Source organism: Cydia fagiglandana, chromosome 27 (genome assembly GCF_963556715.1).
Source record: "Cydia fagiglandana chromosome 27, ilCydFagi1.1, whole genome shotgun sequence".
NCBI classification, from domain to species: Eukaryota; Metazoa; Arthropoda; class Insecta; order Lepidoptera; family Tortricidae; genus Cydia; species Cydia fagiglandana.
In genome coordinates this window covers 4,124,753-4,143,374 of record NC_085958.1, presented here as the reverse complement: position 1 = coordinate 4,143,374, position 18,622 = coordinate 4,124,753, and the positions used below count along the sequence as shown (strand labels likewise).

The 18,622-nt window shown below is 36.7% G+C and overlaps 1 protein-coding gene across 1 annotated transcript in view; it reads right to left on the bottom strand.

Annotated features, from left to right (window-relative positions):
• The window catches only part of LOC134677804 (uncharacterized), a 42,600-nt gene that overhangs the window by 11,578 nt on the left and 12,400 nt on the right, over positions 1 to 18,622 (bottom strand). Inside the window, exons 2-3 of the mRNA XM_063536232.1 lie at positions 7,312 to 7,387; positions 3,983 to 4,062 (exon numbers count right to left, since the gene is read on the bottom strand). Of these exons, the coding sequence (XP_063392302.1) occupies positions 3,983 to 4,062; positions 7,312 to 7,376 (145 nt within the window). The 5' untranslated portion in view covers positions 7,377 to 7,387. The remainder of the gene's footprint in view (positions 1 to 3,982; positions 4,063 to 7,311; positions 7,388 to 18,622) is intronic.

The following is an 18,622-nucleotide window of genomic DNA, read 5'->3' as shown; positions in this document are numbered from 1 at the left end:
TTTCATTCGACTTATTTATCGTAAGATAGCAGCTCCTTCGACTCTTTGGTCGAAGACCGCGATTGCCTCGTCTCCAAGATCACAACATCAGTAACCGTACCATGAGTCACATGCAGTATCAACATTGACATATACGCTAACGTCTACGTAATTTACTTTCTATACAACTCGCTCGCACTAATATGTCAGTACGAGCGGGATGCATAGAAAAGTAAGGGGTGGTGCACGCGAGGTATTTTCGGCTAATTTCAAATTCAAATTCAAAATTTTATTTGCTAAAAATGCACGTACATATTAGATGTTATCATATACAATAGAATGTAGGTATCAGCGCATTTAGCCAGAAGGCATGCAAATCAGAAAATATAAGACATATTTACAAATATTTACAAAAACATATTTACAGATATACAAATAAAATAACTTAAAATTGAAACTAGAACTAGAACATATCAAACCAAAACTAAAACGAAAATACGGCTATGTCTATGATCATCTATGGTTAAGTTATTTGTGGTCAATTTAAAAGCTAGCAAGAAAATGTTTAACGGAATAGGGGTTCTGACCCCCCCTCCTCCTTGGTGATATTTCGTGAGGTTTTTGGCTACCCCTCCTCCCCGTTGGTGATATTTCGTGAAGTTTTTGGCTACCCCTCCTCCCCGTTGGTGATATTTCGTGAGGTTTTTGGCTGTATTTTCGATTGGATTGAATTTCATTTGTTCAAAAATTTTACGAGACAAATGAGATGCTGCCTAATTAGTTTTGTATTAAGGTTCACATTCCATCGAAACTGAGTGTACATCCTAATGTCCATTGGGCAGCACGAGGCTAGACAGTATCTAAATCCTATTCGGCTCTGGCCTTCACCTACCTCTATTGAGAAGGTCAGTTATTTGCGGAATTCATCGGAGGAAACATAACGTGTGTTTTTCTATGAGCTAATATTATGCAGTTGGTAATAACACAGAAGAAATAATAGTACTAGGTACCGTACAGAAAGGACACTTCCTACAAACCCGCAGTTTGACAGCGGTTCAGGGTCGAATCATGATATCCCTTTCTAATATATGGCACTATCCCTTTCGGATATTTAGGGTTGTCAAAATTCAAGTGATTATCTTGTCTGTGGTCGTGCACGCAAAAGGAAGTCAAGCGGTGCCAACTCTAATAATTGCTCGGAGCAATGCTGAGCCGAACGGAGCCGAGTTCGACCGAAGTCAGGAGTGTCTCCCCACTGGTAATAAGTGTATACTCCTAACTTTACCAAAAAGGGCGTTCTTTATCAATGAAGGAAAATAAACAACCAGTCACAAATAAAGCCAATATATTAAAAATAATTCCAAACCCTTATACAATCCCCGTTAACATTTCAATAGCGCGATGTAGAAATCGCCACATACGGTACAGCGCCATCTCGCGTGATATTTGGTAAATAGGTTTAGTATGAAAGTTACTTCACGGAAGTATACGCGAACAATAAGTAAGTACAGACAGCAATAGTCGACTGGATTCGGTGGACCTTATGGCATTGGCAATAAGGTTTAATTGACGAGTAGTTGGTAGTAGATGGTAGTCCTACGATTAAACGGCTTGGTTGAATCATTTCCGTGTAGTAGGTTTAAAAAAACCGGCCACGTGCCTATCATCTGTAGCATAGACTAGGAATCCTCTAGACCGAGCATAGTCGCGCTACCCCCTCTGCCACGCATACTGTAATTTTACTCCATGTTCGAGTCGAAAGTGTCTTTGTGTGACGTCCGTGTCTTTGAACGGACCAATCACGGCACGGGACTTCGCTCACCTCGTCCCGCGCACCCCCGCATTTTTGGCATCATCGCTTGCATGAAATAATTGCTCTAAACTCGGTCTAACTGTATAGAAATCGAAAATGTAGCTTTGCAACTGTTTTATCTATGACAAAGACTTTCCTATGCCACTGTATGACGTAGTCACGCAATGACGTCTCTTAAATAAATCGCTACACAAAAAGACTAAGAAAACCACCCAACAACTTTACTCCATTCCAATAAGATTGAATTTCGAATGACTTTCATTTCTCAAGCAGCAAAGTGGTCTGGTATTTTTAAAGGTTCTTTTTAGTATGCAATTCGCGTTTGAGAGGCTTAGGCTAGGCCGTTCATTGTGCACTATAAAAGACTGTGTTCTATAAATAATTCATTTGAGCGATCATCTGATTATGATGGTGGATGAGTGATCAAAAGTAGGTCGCGGAGGTCATTTAGATATTGTGAAGACGAAAGTGGAGATCTTTTCATACAAATTTAGTACTCATTTTCCTCTCTGGATATTAAGTTTAACATTATTGAAAACATATTGACACAAGTTGTTGTATATATTTTTTTAAAGATTTAATTATTATTAGACTTAGGAGGTCATTTACATATTGTGAAGACGAAAGTGGAGATCTTTTCATACAAATTTAGTACTCATTTTCCTCTCTGGATATTAACATTATTGAAAACATATTGACACAAGTTGTTGTATATATTTTTTTAAGTTTTAATTATTATTAGACTTAGGAGGTCATTTAGATATTGTGAAGACGAAAGTGGAGATCTTTTCATACAAATTTAGTACTCATTTTCCTCTCTGGATATTAACATTATTGAAAACATATTGACACAAGTTGTTGTAGGTATATATTTTTTAAGTTTTAATTGTTATAAGACTTAGGAGGTCATTTAGATATTGTGAAGACGAAAGTGGAGATCTTTTCATACAAATTTAGTACTCATTTTCCTCTCTGGATATTAACATTATTGAAAACATATTGACACAAGTTGTTGTATATATTTTTTTAAGTTTTAATTATTATAAGACTTAGGAGCATTTAAAAATTTGTATGAAATCTAAAAAGAAGAACGTCATGCCTTGCTATCCAAATTCCAATTGCGCATCCTCACAATCCCCGGTGGAAACGCAGTCTTAGCCCGATTTTCTCTTCGATATATAGGTATTCTAAAATTTTATAGAGCTCCACTTAATAAGGGTTCTGTGAGTCGCAATGCTTAAGGGCCTGAAAATAGGTTTTTTTTTACAATTTCTTAGGTCTTAGTCAAGCCTTAAATTAGGTCTATTGTTCGTTTTTTTTAGCATTAGAAAGAACTTGAAAGAAGGTAAGCGATCTTGACATGTCTTTTAATTGAAAAACGCTTTTTAAAAATCAGTAACAAAAATAATCAGGCCTATTCGGATTTCGAGATAATCACAAGATATTGAGACGATTTAGAGATCAACTAGATCTATATTAGATATCGACTAGATGTGACTTGGATATCTAAGTCATAACTTGTCGAAATCGTTCAAGAGGACCTCCAGAATCGCGGAAACGTCATATTTAACATATCTATCTTACAAATATCTTTAAATTATCCGTATCGTAACTTGTTGTAGTCTAGTAGAGATCTAATTCATTTTCCGAATCGAGCAGAGATTCATAATTGTTACATATTTGTCGTACTTATTTTTAAAATGTGTTTTTCAATTAAAAGACACATCAAGATTGTTTACCTTATTTATAATGCTAAAAACCGGGCAAGTGCGAGTCGGACTCGCGCACGAAGGGTTCCGTACCATAATGCAAAAAAAAAACAAAAAAAAGCAAAAAGAAAACGGTCACCCATCCAAGTACTGACCCCTCCCGACGTTGCTTAACTTTGGTCAAAAATCACGTTTGTTGTATGGGAGCCCCATTTAAATCTTTATTTTATTCTGTTTTTAGTATTTGTTGTTATAGCGGCAACAGAAATACATCATCTGTGAAAATTTCAACTGTCTAGCTATCACGGTTCGTGAGATACAGCCTGGTGACAGATGGACGGACGGACGGACGGACGGACGGACGGACAGCGAAGTCTTAGTAATAGGGTCCCGTTTTACCCTTTGGGTACGGAACCCTAAATAGGGTCCCGTTTTACCCTTTGGGTACGGAACCCTAAAAAACGATAGAATATAAACTCACTGCAGCAGTACGCTCTCCGCTTCTCTGGCTCACACTGCGCTGAGCACTCACTTTTGCCGGCTTCGGAGTTTTGTAGAAGACTGTTGAAAAAAAAACATTGTTAAAAAACCGGGCAAGTGCGAGTCGGACTCGCGCACGATGGGTTCCGTACCATAATGCAAAAAAAAAAACAAAAAAAAAGCAAAAAAAAACGGTCACCCATCCAAGTACTGACCACTCCCGACGTTGCTTAACTTTAGTCAAAAATCACGTTTGTTGTAAGGGAGCCCCATTTAAATCTTTATTTTATTCTGTTTTTAGTATTTGTTGTTATAGCGGCAACAGAAATACATCATCTGTGAAAATTTCAACTGTCTAGCTATCACGGTTCGTGAGATACAGCCTGGTGACAGACGGACGGACGGACGGACGGACGGACAGCGAAGTCTTAGTAATAGGGTCCCGTTTTACCCTTTGGGTATGGAACCCTAAAAAACGTTGAGATGAAACACAGTGAAAGAGCGCAGGAAATTGTAGTTTCGGTGCGTATCTCAAAAGTTTAAAGGGCCATATGCCTATGTACATATAGGCCTACTGTAGGCCCATAGGTACTGTAACAGTACCTATGGGCCTACTGTAAAACGTTGTACGATACACGTGCGAATTGGTAATTCGCAACTCGTGTCGATTTTAGTGTCGTGTCGAAATTGATCCTTTTATGGTCTTAAATCAATCTAATTTAATTTAATTTTTAAAACATTCCCTTCGATCGCGTTTTAATTTATCGTCACTCGTTTCGAATTACCTCTTTTCCGCAATTGTATCGTAAATAACTATTATTGCACACATAAATAAAAGAAAACAATACAAAAGAAAACAGAAATACAAGCAGAGGGCTGTCTTATTGGCGGTCAGGCGGCATTTTACTTTTTGCACAGAAGAAATAATAGACACTTCCTACAAACCCGAAGTTTGAGAGCGGTTCAGGGAATCATGCTATCCCTTTCTAATGTATGGCACTATCCCTTTCGGCAATTTGGGGTTGTCAAAATTCAAGTGATTATCTTATCTGTGGTCGTGCACGCAAAAGGAAGTCAAGCGGTGCCAACCCTAATATAGTAGTGGACCCTATAATGGACGTGGAACCAGTAATGGGACAAAAAAACATAATTCCTCTAAAATAAGTATCTAAAAGTAGTTTATAAACACTGGCTGTATATTATCATAAATAAGAGTCCTAGAGCTGTTTCAGTTTGAAGTTTTATTAAATTTGGTTGTTTTTTAAGAAATTGGCGTCAACCTAAAAGTTGTCGTGTCACTGAAAAAAAATACCACTACGAATTCTTAACAACTTTGCTAAGAAAGGTGAGTTAATTTTTTAATTTTTAATTAATTAATACTTGATGAAAACTAGAATGTGTTTTGTTAATTGCATTTACCATGAGATAAGGTATACAACACACTATGTTGTGACTCCACAGATGTAAAAAAATAGTGGTATTTGGCCCAATCACATTATAGGAGCTGTAAAACTGCGTACCTCCTATGATGGGACAAATGACAGAATGATGCTTGCTATGCCATAATTTCATGTTTAAACAATACAGAAATAAAATGTAGTTAAGAAATATGTCAATCAGGAGGTATTCTCGGACTTCGGATAAATTAATATCGTTTTTAGGGTTCCGTACCCAAAGGGTAAAACGGGACCCTATTACTAAGACTTCGCTGTCCGTCCGTCCGTCCGTCCGTCCGTCTGTCACCAGGCCCCAATTTCACATCGGTGACAGGTGCGACGAATTGTAAAATCATTGTTGCTGACGTCACAGGCATCCATGGGCTACGATTACCACTTACCATCGGGCGGGCCGTATTCCTGTTTGCCACCATCATTGTATTATTTAAAAAATATTTATTATATCGGAAAAAAAACAGATATTTCTCCTGCGAAGTTTCTGACAATTGTCAAAGATTTAGAAGAATTGTAGGTAATTCTTGACAGGTAATGAGTTATATGTCGGAATTTCGTGACAATTGTAGTGTTTCTTGTGACAATTGTCATAAACTTAGCAAGAGAAATATCTGTTTTTTTCCGATATCATAAAGTTTTTTTTTAATAATACAATGATGGTGGCAAACAGGAATACGGCCCGCCCGATGGTAAGCGGTAAGCGTAGCCCATGGATGCCTGTGACGTCAGCAACAGTGATTTTACAATTCGTCGCACCTGTCAAGTTGGTGAAACAGGGGCCAGGCTGTATCTCACGAACCGTGATAGCTAGACAGTTGAAATTTTCACAGATGATGTATTTCTGTTGCCGCTTTAACAACAAATACTAAAAACAGAATAAAATAAAGATTTAAATGGGGCTCCCATACAACAAACGTGATTTTTGACCAAAGTTAAGCAACGTCGGGAGGGGTCAGTACTTGGATGGGTGACCGTTTTTTTTTTGCTTTTTTTTGTTTTTTTTTTGCATTATGGTACGGAACCCTTCGTGCGCGAGTCCGACTCGCACTTGCCCGGTTTTGTTCCAAACTTTTATTTAACTTGCCCTGTTAGTTAGTGTGGGTCCAATCTTGGTAGCTGAATTTGAGCCACTTTTCGATTCGATTCAGTTGAAATTTTGTGTAAGTACCTACGTAATTAAGTATGCAAATCGGATGATAATGTAATATTATGATAACATGGACCTGATCTGATGATGGAGACAGGAGGTGGCCATGGGAACTTTATCGCAATAAACCCTAACTAATTGTGTTTGGGTATATTAGAATTGTCTCGATGGATCTAATACAATAATAATTGGCTGTGGAAAGAAAAATACATTCAGCGATAAAAGCTTATACCAAAAATTGTTTTATTTTGCCGTAATTTATTCCCCATTTCAATATTTTATACTGATAGAGCAATGTCCATTATAGGCGGCCCATTACTGGATCCACGTCCATTACCGGGGGCCCATTACTGGAACTTTGGTGTCCATGACTGGAGAAAAAAAGCATAGTTTTAATTTGTAAATATGTGGAAACTAATTGCAGTATCTTTGATACAACACGCCTAAAACATGAAAGACGGATAGGACTTTCATCTTTTAACACGCTAAGCGGTAGACCATTTACATGTATAAGGGAAATATCATAAATACTCCAAATTTCCTCTTAAATGTCCCATGACTGGTGCTGTTACTATAATTGCTCGGAGCAATGCTGAGCCGAGCGGAGCAGAGTTCGACCGAAGTCAAGTGTCTCCCCACTGTTTTTTGCTCTGAAGCATAAGCAACTTTGTGTCGCTACACGCGATTAAAACGTCAATTTTACGAATATGAGATATGAAAATGAATAGTTACCTATTGAGCGAGTCCCGGGGGTCCGAAACGGAGTCGTCCGCACACCGAGTCGACGACTCGGACATCTTTGGTTTTGCTGCGAACGAAATTATATTTTATAATTAATATATATTACGTTTTCTTTACTTTGTATCATTAAAAAAACCGGACAAGTGCGAGTCGGACTCGAGCACGAAGGGCTCCGTACCATAATGCAAAAAAAGGAAAAAAAAAACGGTCACCCACCCAAGAACTGACCCCGCCCGACGTTGCTTAACTTCGGTCAAAAATCACGTTTGTTGTATGGGACTCTGATGTCTAGCTATAGCATTTCAATTGTCTAGCTATCACGGTTCGTGAGATGCCCCTGTTTCACCAACGTGACAGGTGCGACGAATTGCAAAATCACTGTTGCTGACGTCACAGGCATCCATGGGCTACGGTTACCGCTTGCCATCGGGCGGGCCGTATTCCTGTATGCCACCACCATATTTAAAAAAACTTTATGATATCGGAAAAAAAACAGATATTTCTCTTGCTAAGTTTATGACAATTGTCACAAGAAACACTACAATTGTCACGAAATTCCGACATATATAACTCATTACCTGTCAAGAGTGTCAAGAATTACCTACAATTCTTCTAAATTTTTGACAATTGTCAGAAACTTTGCAGGAGAAATATCTGTTTTTTTTTCGATATAATAAAGTTTTTTTAAATAATACAATGATGGTGGCAAACAGGAATACGGCCCGCCCGATGGTAAGCGGTAACCGTAGCCCATGGATGCCTGTGACGTCAGCAAGAGTGATTTTACAATTCGTCGCACCTGTCACCGATGTGAAATTGGGGCCACGGACGGACGGACAGCGGAGTCTAAGTAATAGGGTCCCGTTTTACCCTTCGGGTACGGAACCCTAAAAACCTGTAATTGAATGTACAAATAACTACGGAACCTACGGTGGGCGAGTCGGACTCGCACTTGTCCGGTTTTTTTATCAATCATCATGAATTCATGACCATGCGGCGTAGCACGGTCGCGTTTTTATCCCTTGTCAACATGCCTGTCACGTTCTAACAAGTATGTAAGTGCGAAAGGGACGCGCATAGTGATAGGCGATAAAAATGGAACCGTGCTGCGCCCGCATCAATAAGTACTTATATACATAGAGTACAGTCGCCATCAGATATATCGGAGCGGCCAAGGTGTTCACAATATCTGAACACGTCTCTATTGTCAAGGCGTTAGAGCGCGTGTTCAGATATTGTGAACACCTTGGCCGCTCCGATATATCTGATGGTGACTGTACATGTAACATATGTAGAACTAACGCCCACAGTCGCATTTACATAACGGAACAAAACACCAACAGTATAATCTGATAAACTAAACGTAAATATGTAGGTACAGTCGCCGTCAGATATATCGGAGCGGCTAGGCGCTCACAAATAACTGAACACGCACTCAAACGCCTGGACAATAGAGGCGTGTTAAGATATATGTGAGCGCCTTAGCCGCTCCGATATTGATGGCGACACTGTACCATAGTAAAATAAGGAATTTATACATTTAGATTAGATTTGAAGGCCCTTTACAATACCTACTGCGGTATCTACAGACAGGAAACGTTCATTAACGATAAATAAAACCTATTTTTTTTTATACCACATCAGTGGCAAACAAGCATACGGCCCGCCTGATGGTAAGCAGTCACCGTAGCCTATGAACGCCTGCAACTCCAGAGGTGTTACATGCGCGTTGCCGACCTTTTAAAAACCTGTACACTCCTTTTTTGAAGAACCCCATACTGTAGACCCTCGGGAAAACCTCGGGAGGGAGCTCATTCCACAGCCGGAGCGTCCGCGGGAGGAAATTCCTCTTAAATCGCACAGTACGCGACCATTTAGGTTCTAGGGTGTGAGGATGAACACCCTGCCGACGGCGAGCGGTGCGGTGATAGAAAGCCCTAATTAATCCTAATTAGCCCTTCAAACCCGGCTTAATACGATTGTGGAGATTTTATACATATAATTATTATTAGTATTATTATAGGTCACCCTAAGGTCAATAGCAATCAAGCGCGGGAACGCTGCGTGCGTGATGGGCACCCTATATGTATATACAGAGATGCGAAAAATACTTTATAAAAAGTATTTAAATACAAAATACAAATACTTCCTTGATATTACTATTTCAAATGCAAAATACAAAATAGTTTTTGAATTTGTATTTAAATACAAAATACGAAATAGGTATTTTCAAAATGCTTTTTAAAAATACAAATACTTTGCGATAAAAGGTACTCTGAATAGTGAATACTTAGTCTGAATTAAAAAGTATTACTCGGAATTTCCGAGTTGAAAAGACTCGTTATTGTTTGAAATCAATCCTCTTCTTCATCAATCAAATCTATAAAGTGCAAATTTCTAGTTGTTTTTAAACGGTAGGATGTATGGATATGGGCCAACTTTTAAAGCATTAATTTGTAATGTTTTACAGCTAGTATAATGCCTCTCGTTATTGTGATGAAAACGTCTCGTTTGTGTTTCACCAGGGCAGAAAAATTTGTCCTCCTCTCGTGCCTTGAAACCCTCGCAACACTCAAGATTCCACTTTTTTAACCACTCGCTACGCTTGTGGTCATGTGCGACGTTACTAAACTGATTCAACAGTTCCATGTTAAAAGAATGAGAGAGTTGCCAGAATCAGAAGAGATTGTAACTCCTACCTACATTACCTACCTACTACAGTGAAACCTGGATAAGTGAGATCTCAAGGGGCGAGCAAATTTGTCTCACTTAAAGAGGTTTTCCACTTACCCAGGCTCCCAGTTAGCCAGGTACAAATAAATTTCTGTCTCATTTACAGAGGGTTCTATTAATAGAGGTGAGAATAGAGTATATTTCAGTTACAGAGGTGGTTAATAGGGTATTTAGTAATTATCTTTAAAAATAAATAAGGTAAAATAATCCTTGTCCCTAAATATTTTTTTAGTCTGTTTAAATATTTCTTTGAATTAATTTTGAATGATTCTCCAGAGGATAGATATTTCAAAATTAAATTAAATTTGATATGGACTTCAATGCGTATTAGAAATTTAATAAATGAAAATTTATTTTTTCGTGTTACTTATCAAAATTTCAGCTTTCGTTTCGATAGTTTTAACTACTTACATAAATTAACTAAATCAAACTTGAAGTTGTTTAGACACAATTAGGCAAATGCGGAATTTGTGGATTGACTAAGAGTTAGTAAGAATACGGAAATTGTTCAATGAAGTCCAAGTTAGAGGGGTCATAGATTGACGTTATCTCAGATACAGAAGTCAATTCCCTATAAAATTCCAAAAAACAACTAGGAAAATGTAATCTTATACAGTGAAACCTGGTTAAGTGGGACCTGGATAAGTGAGAAACCTCTATAGCTGGGACTCATGGTGCGGTCCCGACACTTTAGCACTGAATTACCTCTGTTACTGAGAAAAAACGAACCTCTATAACTGGGATTCGTTATTGTGATTTTATAGTCACATTTACCTCTATAACTGAGACAGACAGTGTATTTTACCTCTTTTACTGAGACTATATTTATAAGATTACATTTTCCTAGTTGTTTTTTGGAATTTTATAGGGAATTGACTTCTGTATCTGAGATAACGTCAATCTATGACCCCTCTAACTTGGACTTCATTGAACAATTTCCGTATTCTTACTAACTCTTAGTCAATCCACAAATTCCGCATTTGCCTAATTGTGTCTAAACAACTTCAAGTTTGATTTAGTTAATTTATGTAAGTAGTTAAAACTATCGAAACGAAAGCTGAAATTTTGATAAGTAACACGAAAAAATAAATTTTCATTTATTAAATTTCTAATACGCATTGAAGTCCATATCAAATTTAATTTAATTTTGAAATATCTATCCTCTGGAGAATCATTCAAAATTAATTCAAAGAAATATTTAAACAGACTAAAAAAATATTTAGGGACAAGGATTATTTTACCTTATTTATTTTTAAAGATAATTACTAAATACCCTATTAACCACCTCTGTAACTGAAATATACTCTATTCTCACCTCTATTAATAGAACCCTCTGTAAATGAGACAGAAATTTATTTGTACCTGGCTAACTGGGAGCCTGGGTAAGTGGAAAACCTCTTTAAGTGAGACAAATTTGCTCGCCCCTTGAGATCTCACTTATCCAGGTTTCACTGTAAATATAGTCTCAGTAAAAGAGGTAAAATACACTCTCTGTCTCAGTTATAGAGGTAAATGTGACTATAAAATCACAATAACGAATCCCAGTTATAGAGGTTCGTTTTTTCTCAGTAACAGAGGTAATTCAGTGCTAAAGTGGCGGGACCGCACCATGAGTCCCAGCTATAGAGGTTTCTCACTTATCCAGGTCCCACTTAACCAGGTTTCACTGTATAAAGTATTTTGTATTTTGAAAATAGAAAATAGGTCCCAAAAACTATTTCAAATAAAATACAAAATGGTTTTCTTCAAAAGGTATTTAAATACAAAATACTAAATAGGTATTTTGCATTTTGTATTTGCATTTTAAATACAAGTATTTCAAATAAGTCACATCTCTGTATATATATATATAGCTATCCATGCCGTAATCGGCAACGGCGACCCTAGCTAATAGTTACGAGCGTGATGAGCTCGAATGTGGCTTGCAAAGCCGAACTTACTTTTAAAAATGGGCACCCTACCAAGGGCGTAAAATTTTGGTAGGTATTTTTAATTTTTTAGCTTTAGTTATTTTAATAGTAGTTAATTTTAGTTTTATATTCATTTAATAACACTTAAAATATATAATAAATGATGGTTTTATTCATTTAGTTTTAATTAATACTTGTCAATACATTTATTTTAATTTTATTTAATATTTGGATTAAAGGTTCATACTTACCTAAATATATTTCATTTCACCTAAACATAAAAAATAACTTAGGTATTTTTCGCTGTCGAAGATACTAAAGTGCCAACGTGTGTGCCAACGTGCTTTGTAGTGCGTTTATGAATCCTTATTCAAGGTAGTTAATATACCTACATATAAACATATGTGACTTTATCTATGAAAAGGGACCTTATTGTCGATGGCGCTTACGTCATTATTAACGATGCCCCAATATAAATACAATGTCGCGCGACGCTGTGCAGCGTAAGCGCCATCGACAATAAGGCCCCTTTTCATAGATAATGCCTCATATAACATATAAAATATATGGGAGACCGAGCTTTGCTCGGGAAACATATAAAATTTAAAATATGCGCGTTTTCCCAGAGATATGACCTAGCTAAATCGATTTATCGCCCCCGAAAACCCACACCCTGTAATGGTTCTTTGACTCTTGTTACTACAAATTCCATAATTTATTCTAATTTTTTTATTATTGTGTAATCTTGAATAATTACAGGGTGTGGATTTTTTAGTGAATTTTTAAAGTGACCATAATTTTTAAAGAACATGAGTTGGATTTTTTTTGTATTTTATGATAACTGTTATGACTTGGTCTATCATCCGTTTACGGCTTGACGTCGAATTCTGGGACACCCTGTATATATACATATAAATAAATAAATAAACTTTAAAGGCATTAGATATGTATTCCTGCGTATTGGGCACACTCCCGAGGGCACCAAATTTTGATAGGTATTTTCAATTTTTAGTTTTAGTTATTTTAATTGTAGTAATATTTTATTTAAATATGAATCTAACAGCTATGAATCCAAATTCCAAATAGTCTACAAATACGATATATTGCATATTGCATAACGCTGCACCGGTGCAGCTTCAAGGCTGCCTCTCACCTCTCGATATTGGCCCGCGGGTCATTCGCCGCGTGACATTGTGGATTTATTTACATAATTTTAGCAACATTTTAGAGAAGATTTATTGGTTGTATTTAAAATTAGTAGTCTAAAAAAATCGTGTTTAAGATCTGAATCTGAAAAACGGCGTCAGAATATGTTTTGTAGCAACGGAATTGACAAAATTGACATCGTTGCACTTTATGAATCTTGTTCTTAGCCAATCTTAGAATCAACGGACATTAAAGGCTGGCCGTATTTCCTCGCTGTTTGGCAATGCGCGCTGTGTGAATTTTTTTATACAGCCAATGGCCACTTGGCCCCCATGGCCCTAAGGTTTCAACGCCAACGCCAAACCCCGCAAACATGTAGCATTTATGTAGCGGCATATTTGCGGAGCTTGCAATGAAGCTTTCGACCGAGGAAGCCGCAGCGTCAGCAGCATCTTTGGTGCTTGAAACATGGGACGGTGCCAGGGTATCAAAAGTAGCGTCCGAAACTAACGGCCGAGCCATGCTCCAAGGCACCAGTGTCATTCCGTCGGGCCTCTTGCCGTCTTCTCTAGCCAGACCGATGGGACGATGGGATGGGATGGGGATGGGATGGGATGGGATGGGATGGGGGATGGGATGGGATGGTATGGGAGATGGGATGGGATGGGGAGATGATGGGATGGGATAGGACTGAATTAATAGATTGACTTTACATAATAGATCCTGTTACGGTATATAATATTCTAAAAACCTTCAGCGCTATCCACACACATGATCGCACAAAATCTTTATCGGCCAAGTTCATTGCTGTGATAATCCTGACCTCGCTCGAACTCTGATAACAACTCGGTTTGTAGTTCTAAACTTACACGTGATACACGCACAAAATAAATGTACGTTTATTTTAATACACTAGCGGCGCCCCGGCTTCGCACGGGTTACACAAAACCTTAACATTTTATGTGTGCAACGCCACACTCACACTCTCTTAGCGTAGCCTTATACCGGGTGTGGCCTTATACGAGCAAAAAATTTAACTGTATGCTGTACTCCTCAAACTGACCAACATTTGTTCAGCAACTTTTAAAAATAACTTATGTTTTGTTTTTTATTACTCTTTAAAGTTTATTCTAAGACGCAATGTATTGCATATTTTGTCATGTTTAAAGCGTGACAAGCAACATAACACACTGATGTCAGCGTACATTAAGGCAATATTTATTATGTATGAAAAAGAAACACTAAAGGATTCATAATTTTTAAAAGTTGTTGAACAAAAGTTTTAAATATGGTTTGAGGTGTATAATATATGTTTTAATTATTTGCTCGTGTTACAGGCAACACCCGGTATATATAGGTACAAGTGCTATGTTATATTATCCACAATAAAGCCGTGCGTATAACCTATCGGTTGTATCATTAACGCACAACCTCACATGGCGATCCTGCCAGTGCGGCCTTGCGCTGCATATCTTGACATCACTTACAATATATAAAAGGACCTTAAATCATTATTATGGTTTATTAAATAAATTAAGAACAAGTCACTCACGTATTTTAAGTCGAATAACGCTCGACATGTTTCACTCCGTAAGTCCGTACCTACCCGTAATACGTGAGTGACCCCTTCTTAATATTTTGGTCAAGCAGATCTTGCCAGTAGAAAAGGCGGCAAATTTAAAAAATGTAGGCGCGTAGGGATATCGTCTCATAGACAATTTGAATTTCGCGCCTTTTTCTACTGACAAAGAGAATAGATAGTATAGAGGGCTATTGCCATAGTAAATTTTGTAGTCACGGTACATTTACTGCCATCTATCGACACACGATTAAAACTTAAAATAAAATTGAAAATGTATAAATTAATCAAAATATGTATACGGATAAATGATTTTTAATTTTTATTGTTCCATACTGACCCATGTTCTTTCACTGATATGTGTTAAAATTGTTAAATATCAAACGGTGTCGTCAACGCCATCTAGCTGAGAATAGGCCAAAGGTATATGGCGCCATCTATTCGAGAATGACTTTTTCTTGATTTCAGAGGCACGTTTTTTTCTTAGACTTTATTTATCTTATACGGAGTTACATTGCTTTTTCCTACTGACAAGATTAGCTTGATATTTAATATGTCCATGTCTCAAGGAAGCTTTGTCATATTATGGTTAGCCAGATAAGTACCTATACCTACCTACTTTACAACAATAAAAACATTGTTATTTAATATAATATAATTGTTTTGTAATTAATAATAAGTGCTAATCTTATCTTTAAAATGTTTTGACGTGTAATGTATCCGTGCATTTACGAAATAAATAAATATGAAATATATGAAATATGAAAATATGACGTACTTAATTACTACAATTAACGTAATCAGAGAACAGTATAATACAATGTTATGTCTATTCCTTTATCTATTTCGTCAATGACCGCCATTGACATCATATGATGCGCAAATAACATATCTTACAGACGCATGAGCAAAACATACATATTGTCTGTTGAGGCCTAGGCTCCTTTCTAGGTAGTGCAGGGATGCCTAAGAGGATCTTCAATGAAGACTTGTTATTTTAACTGGTTTACAAAGTTTTATTTGCAAAATTAAATTAATACAATACAAGTAAGAGTTTGTCGTTCAACGTATTTATGGAAGATTGCCGTTGGTTGCTGTCGGCGGGCGTTATATACGAATCCGATCGTTGCCGATCTTCGAATTTCGGACGCAATCGGCCGTCCATGACGTCACACAAGATGCGTTCTGAACATTGTCAAAGGAGTTCAAAGGACTGTCTCATTTCAAACATAGATAGAGATAATCATACTATCTTTGTTTACAGTAGCATAGACTAGGAATCCTCTTTGTCTGTGTACAGTACTAAGATAAACGTACTTTAGTGCTCGAAATGCTAATGCCCAATAGATGACACCTTGCTGTCAACTCTATTGACAATGACTTAAGTTAAGTTTCAAGATGACGTACTGCATGGGACCGCGTCGAGCACCAGTACGTTTACCTTACTAGCACCCAAAAGTATTAGATTAGAGTATCAGAGTTTATGAACTATGAACGATACCTATATGATACGTGAAACCTGGTTAATTGGCACGTGGATAAATGGAAAACCTCAATAATTGCAATCAAAAGTCCGGTCCCGGTCCCTTGAGACCAAAAGGCCTCTATAATTGAAATTTTGGAACCTCTATAATTGCAATTCAGATTTTATTGCTACCACATCGCAACTTAAGACCTCTATAATTGACACTGTGCTAAAAAAATCCGTTATTTTTGCTCTTGTTTTTACCTCTATTATTGAAACGAGTCTTAGTTACTTATTACCTCTGTAATTGAAATAATGTAGTTGTAGACAGCAGAAACAATATTTTAATAGCAATGATCATTTTATTTTTATCTCCATCCAGAGTTTAATTTATTTATTGGGTATCTATTAGGGAATGCAAATCGGTTATTTTCGGTTATTTTTTGTATGGAAATAATCGGTTATTAACCGAAACCGCGGTTATTTCCATACAAAAAATAACCGATTTGCATTCCCTAGTATCTATCAAAGCCTGTACCTAGTAGGTGAAATATTTTTGATCAATAGAAAACAAAGTATGTATGCTTTTTACATTCTAATAGAACTTTCTTCTACAATTCAAGGGAATTTTTTAAACCCAAATGATAAGAAAATAAAGTGGTAATTAATGTAGTGTAAAAGTGCAAAGTATAGACAGAAGCAATATATAGATCAGAAACCCAGAACGTAAGCGTGTAAATCTACTTTAAATGGTTATTTGCACCTCCATAAAAGAAATTTGTCAGAACGCAACCTCTATTAATGAAAACCTCTATAATTGACACAGCGATTTTTTGAACCTTGTTAATTGACACGACCTGCTTAAATGAAAAACCTGGTTAATTGACAAAAACTGGCCGGTCCCTTGAGATTGCAATTATCCAGGTTCCACTGTATTTGAAATGTACCTTCTACAATTTAAATAACACATTGTAGATCGATGTATATTTAAGATTTAGTTGATATTGTACGTCTAAAATACAGAGCTTGCTAAAATATGTAATTTGCTATGTCCTAATCAGGGTCTATGAGATACTGTAACTTTATTTACTTTATTTGTGATATGAAATAAATCGTGTACATTAAACTAACTTTATTTGAGATACTTAAGAGGGTAGTGGACGCTACTTCATACAAACGTAGTACCCATTTTCCTCTCTTGATATTGACATTATGAAAAATATTTCTACTATTTTTTTTATAAATATTAACCGTAGCTATGCCAATTCGTTTGACTTTTTTTCGACTTGATGGTTATAATTAAAGTTAGAAGCACTAAAAAATTGGTCTGAGATTTGTTTCTCGCTTCTTACTCTTTATCAATTTTTTTTTAGTTATATCGAAAACTGACAAAAAAATAGGCCCAAAACCGAACCTTCTTTTGAAAGCCATCCCAGCAGCTCTAGTTATTAATGTTTCTTCCGGCCAATTTCACACTTGACTTAGGTCAAATCATAGATTGGTATAGTGCAAAACAATCACTCCAATTGTGTCAGTTCTAATATGGGTCACCCTGTATTCAGGCCAAGCAATTGATACACCATTTATAATTGACGTCATCAGTATTGCAGTGATTGCACTGTATGGAAAGTTATTTTTAATTGACTTCCAAATTACTAAGGAGGAGATTTTTCAATTCGTAGTAACCTGTCTCTGATTTTTGTATGACAGCTTTTTTCTGCTGCGTTACGGTACAAAATGTAACTTTTATCTGATCAAGTTGTTAATATTAATAATGTGTTAATTAAATACTTATGGATCTAATAATGCCCGTGTAAACGAATATTTTTTAAAAAACAACATGGTTTTTGAAAAATCGTTTGGTTTTGCTAGTCTAGGGACACAAAAGTAAATGTTCTAAAAGTTGATTCACCTTCATGTTATTAAGGCAAACATTTTAGGTCGTTTCTCAAAAAGTTGGCACCGCCACCTGTAAATAGGTTTATGTTAGAACTATTTTTTCGTTATGTACTATTTTTATATATAAAAAATTAATACATATTTAGAGAGACTTTTTACACAGAGGCCTAATACTTTGAAAAAAATTTAATAAATATTGATTACAAAAAAAAATATTGTAACTACGTTTATCCGTTAACCTGCCGTGTCCCAACGCGAGGTACTGATGTTCCGAGCTATGAAAACCACACAAAATATTAACTTAATTTAACGGCATTACCGTATTTTATTAACATATATCCTAAAGTTTTAAAGTATTACTATCGCATAACAATATTATACTTATATTTTAAGTTATTCGGCTTCAAAGTTTGTCCAAGGCAATTCTTAACAGTCACCTGGCGCGTCACATTCACGACGATTGTATAACCCACACCGCACCTTTCCCGTCTCACTCCGCACGAGCTGAAGCCGTCACTCATTAGCTATCACCTGGTAGGACGAAGACGTGGTTATTGTGCTTCGCAAATA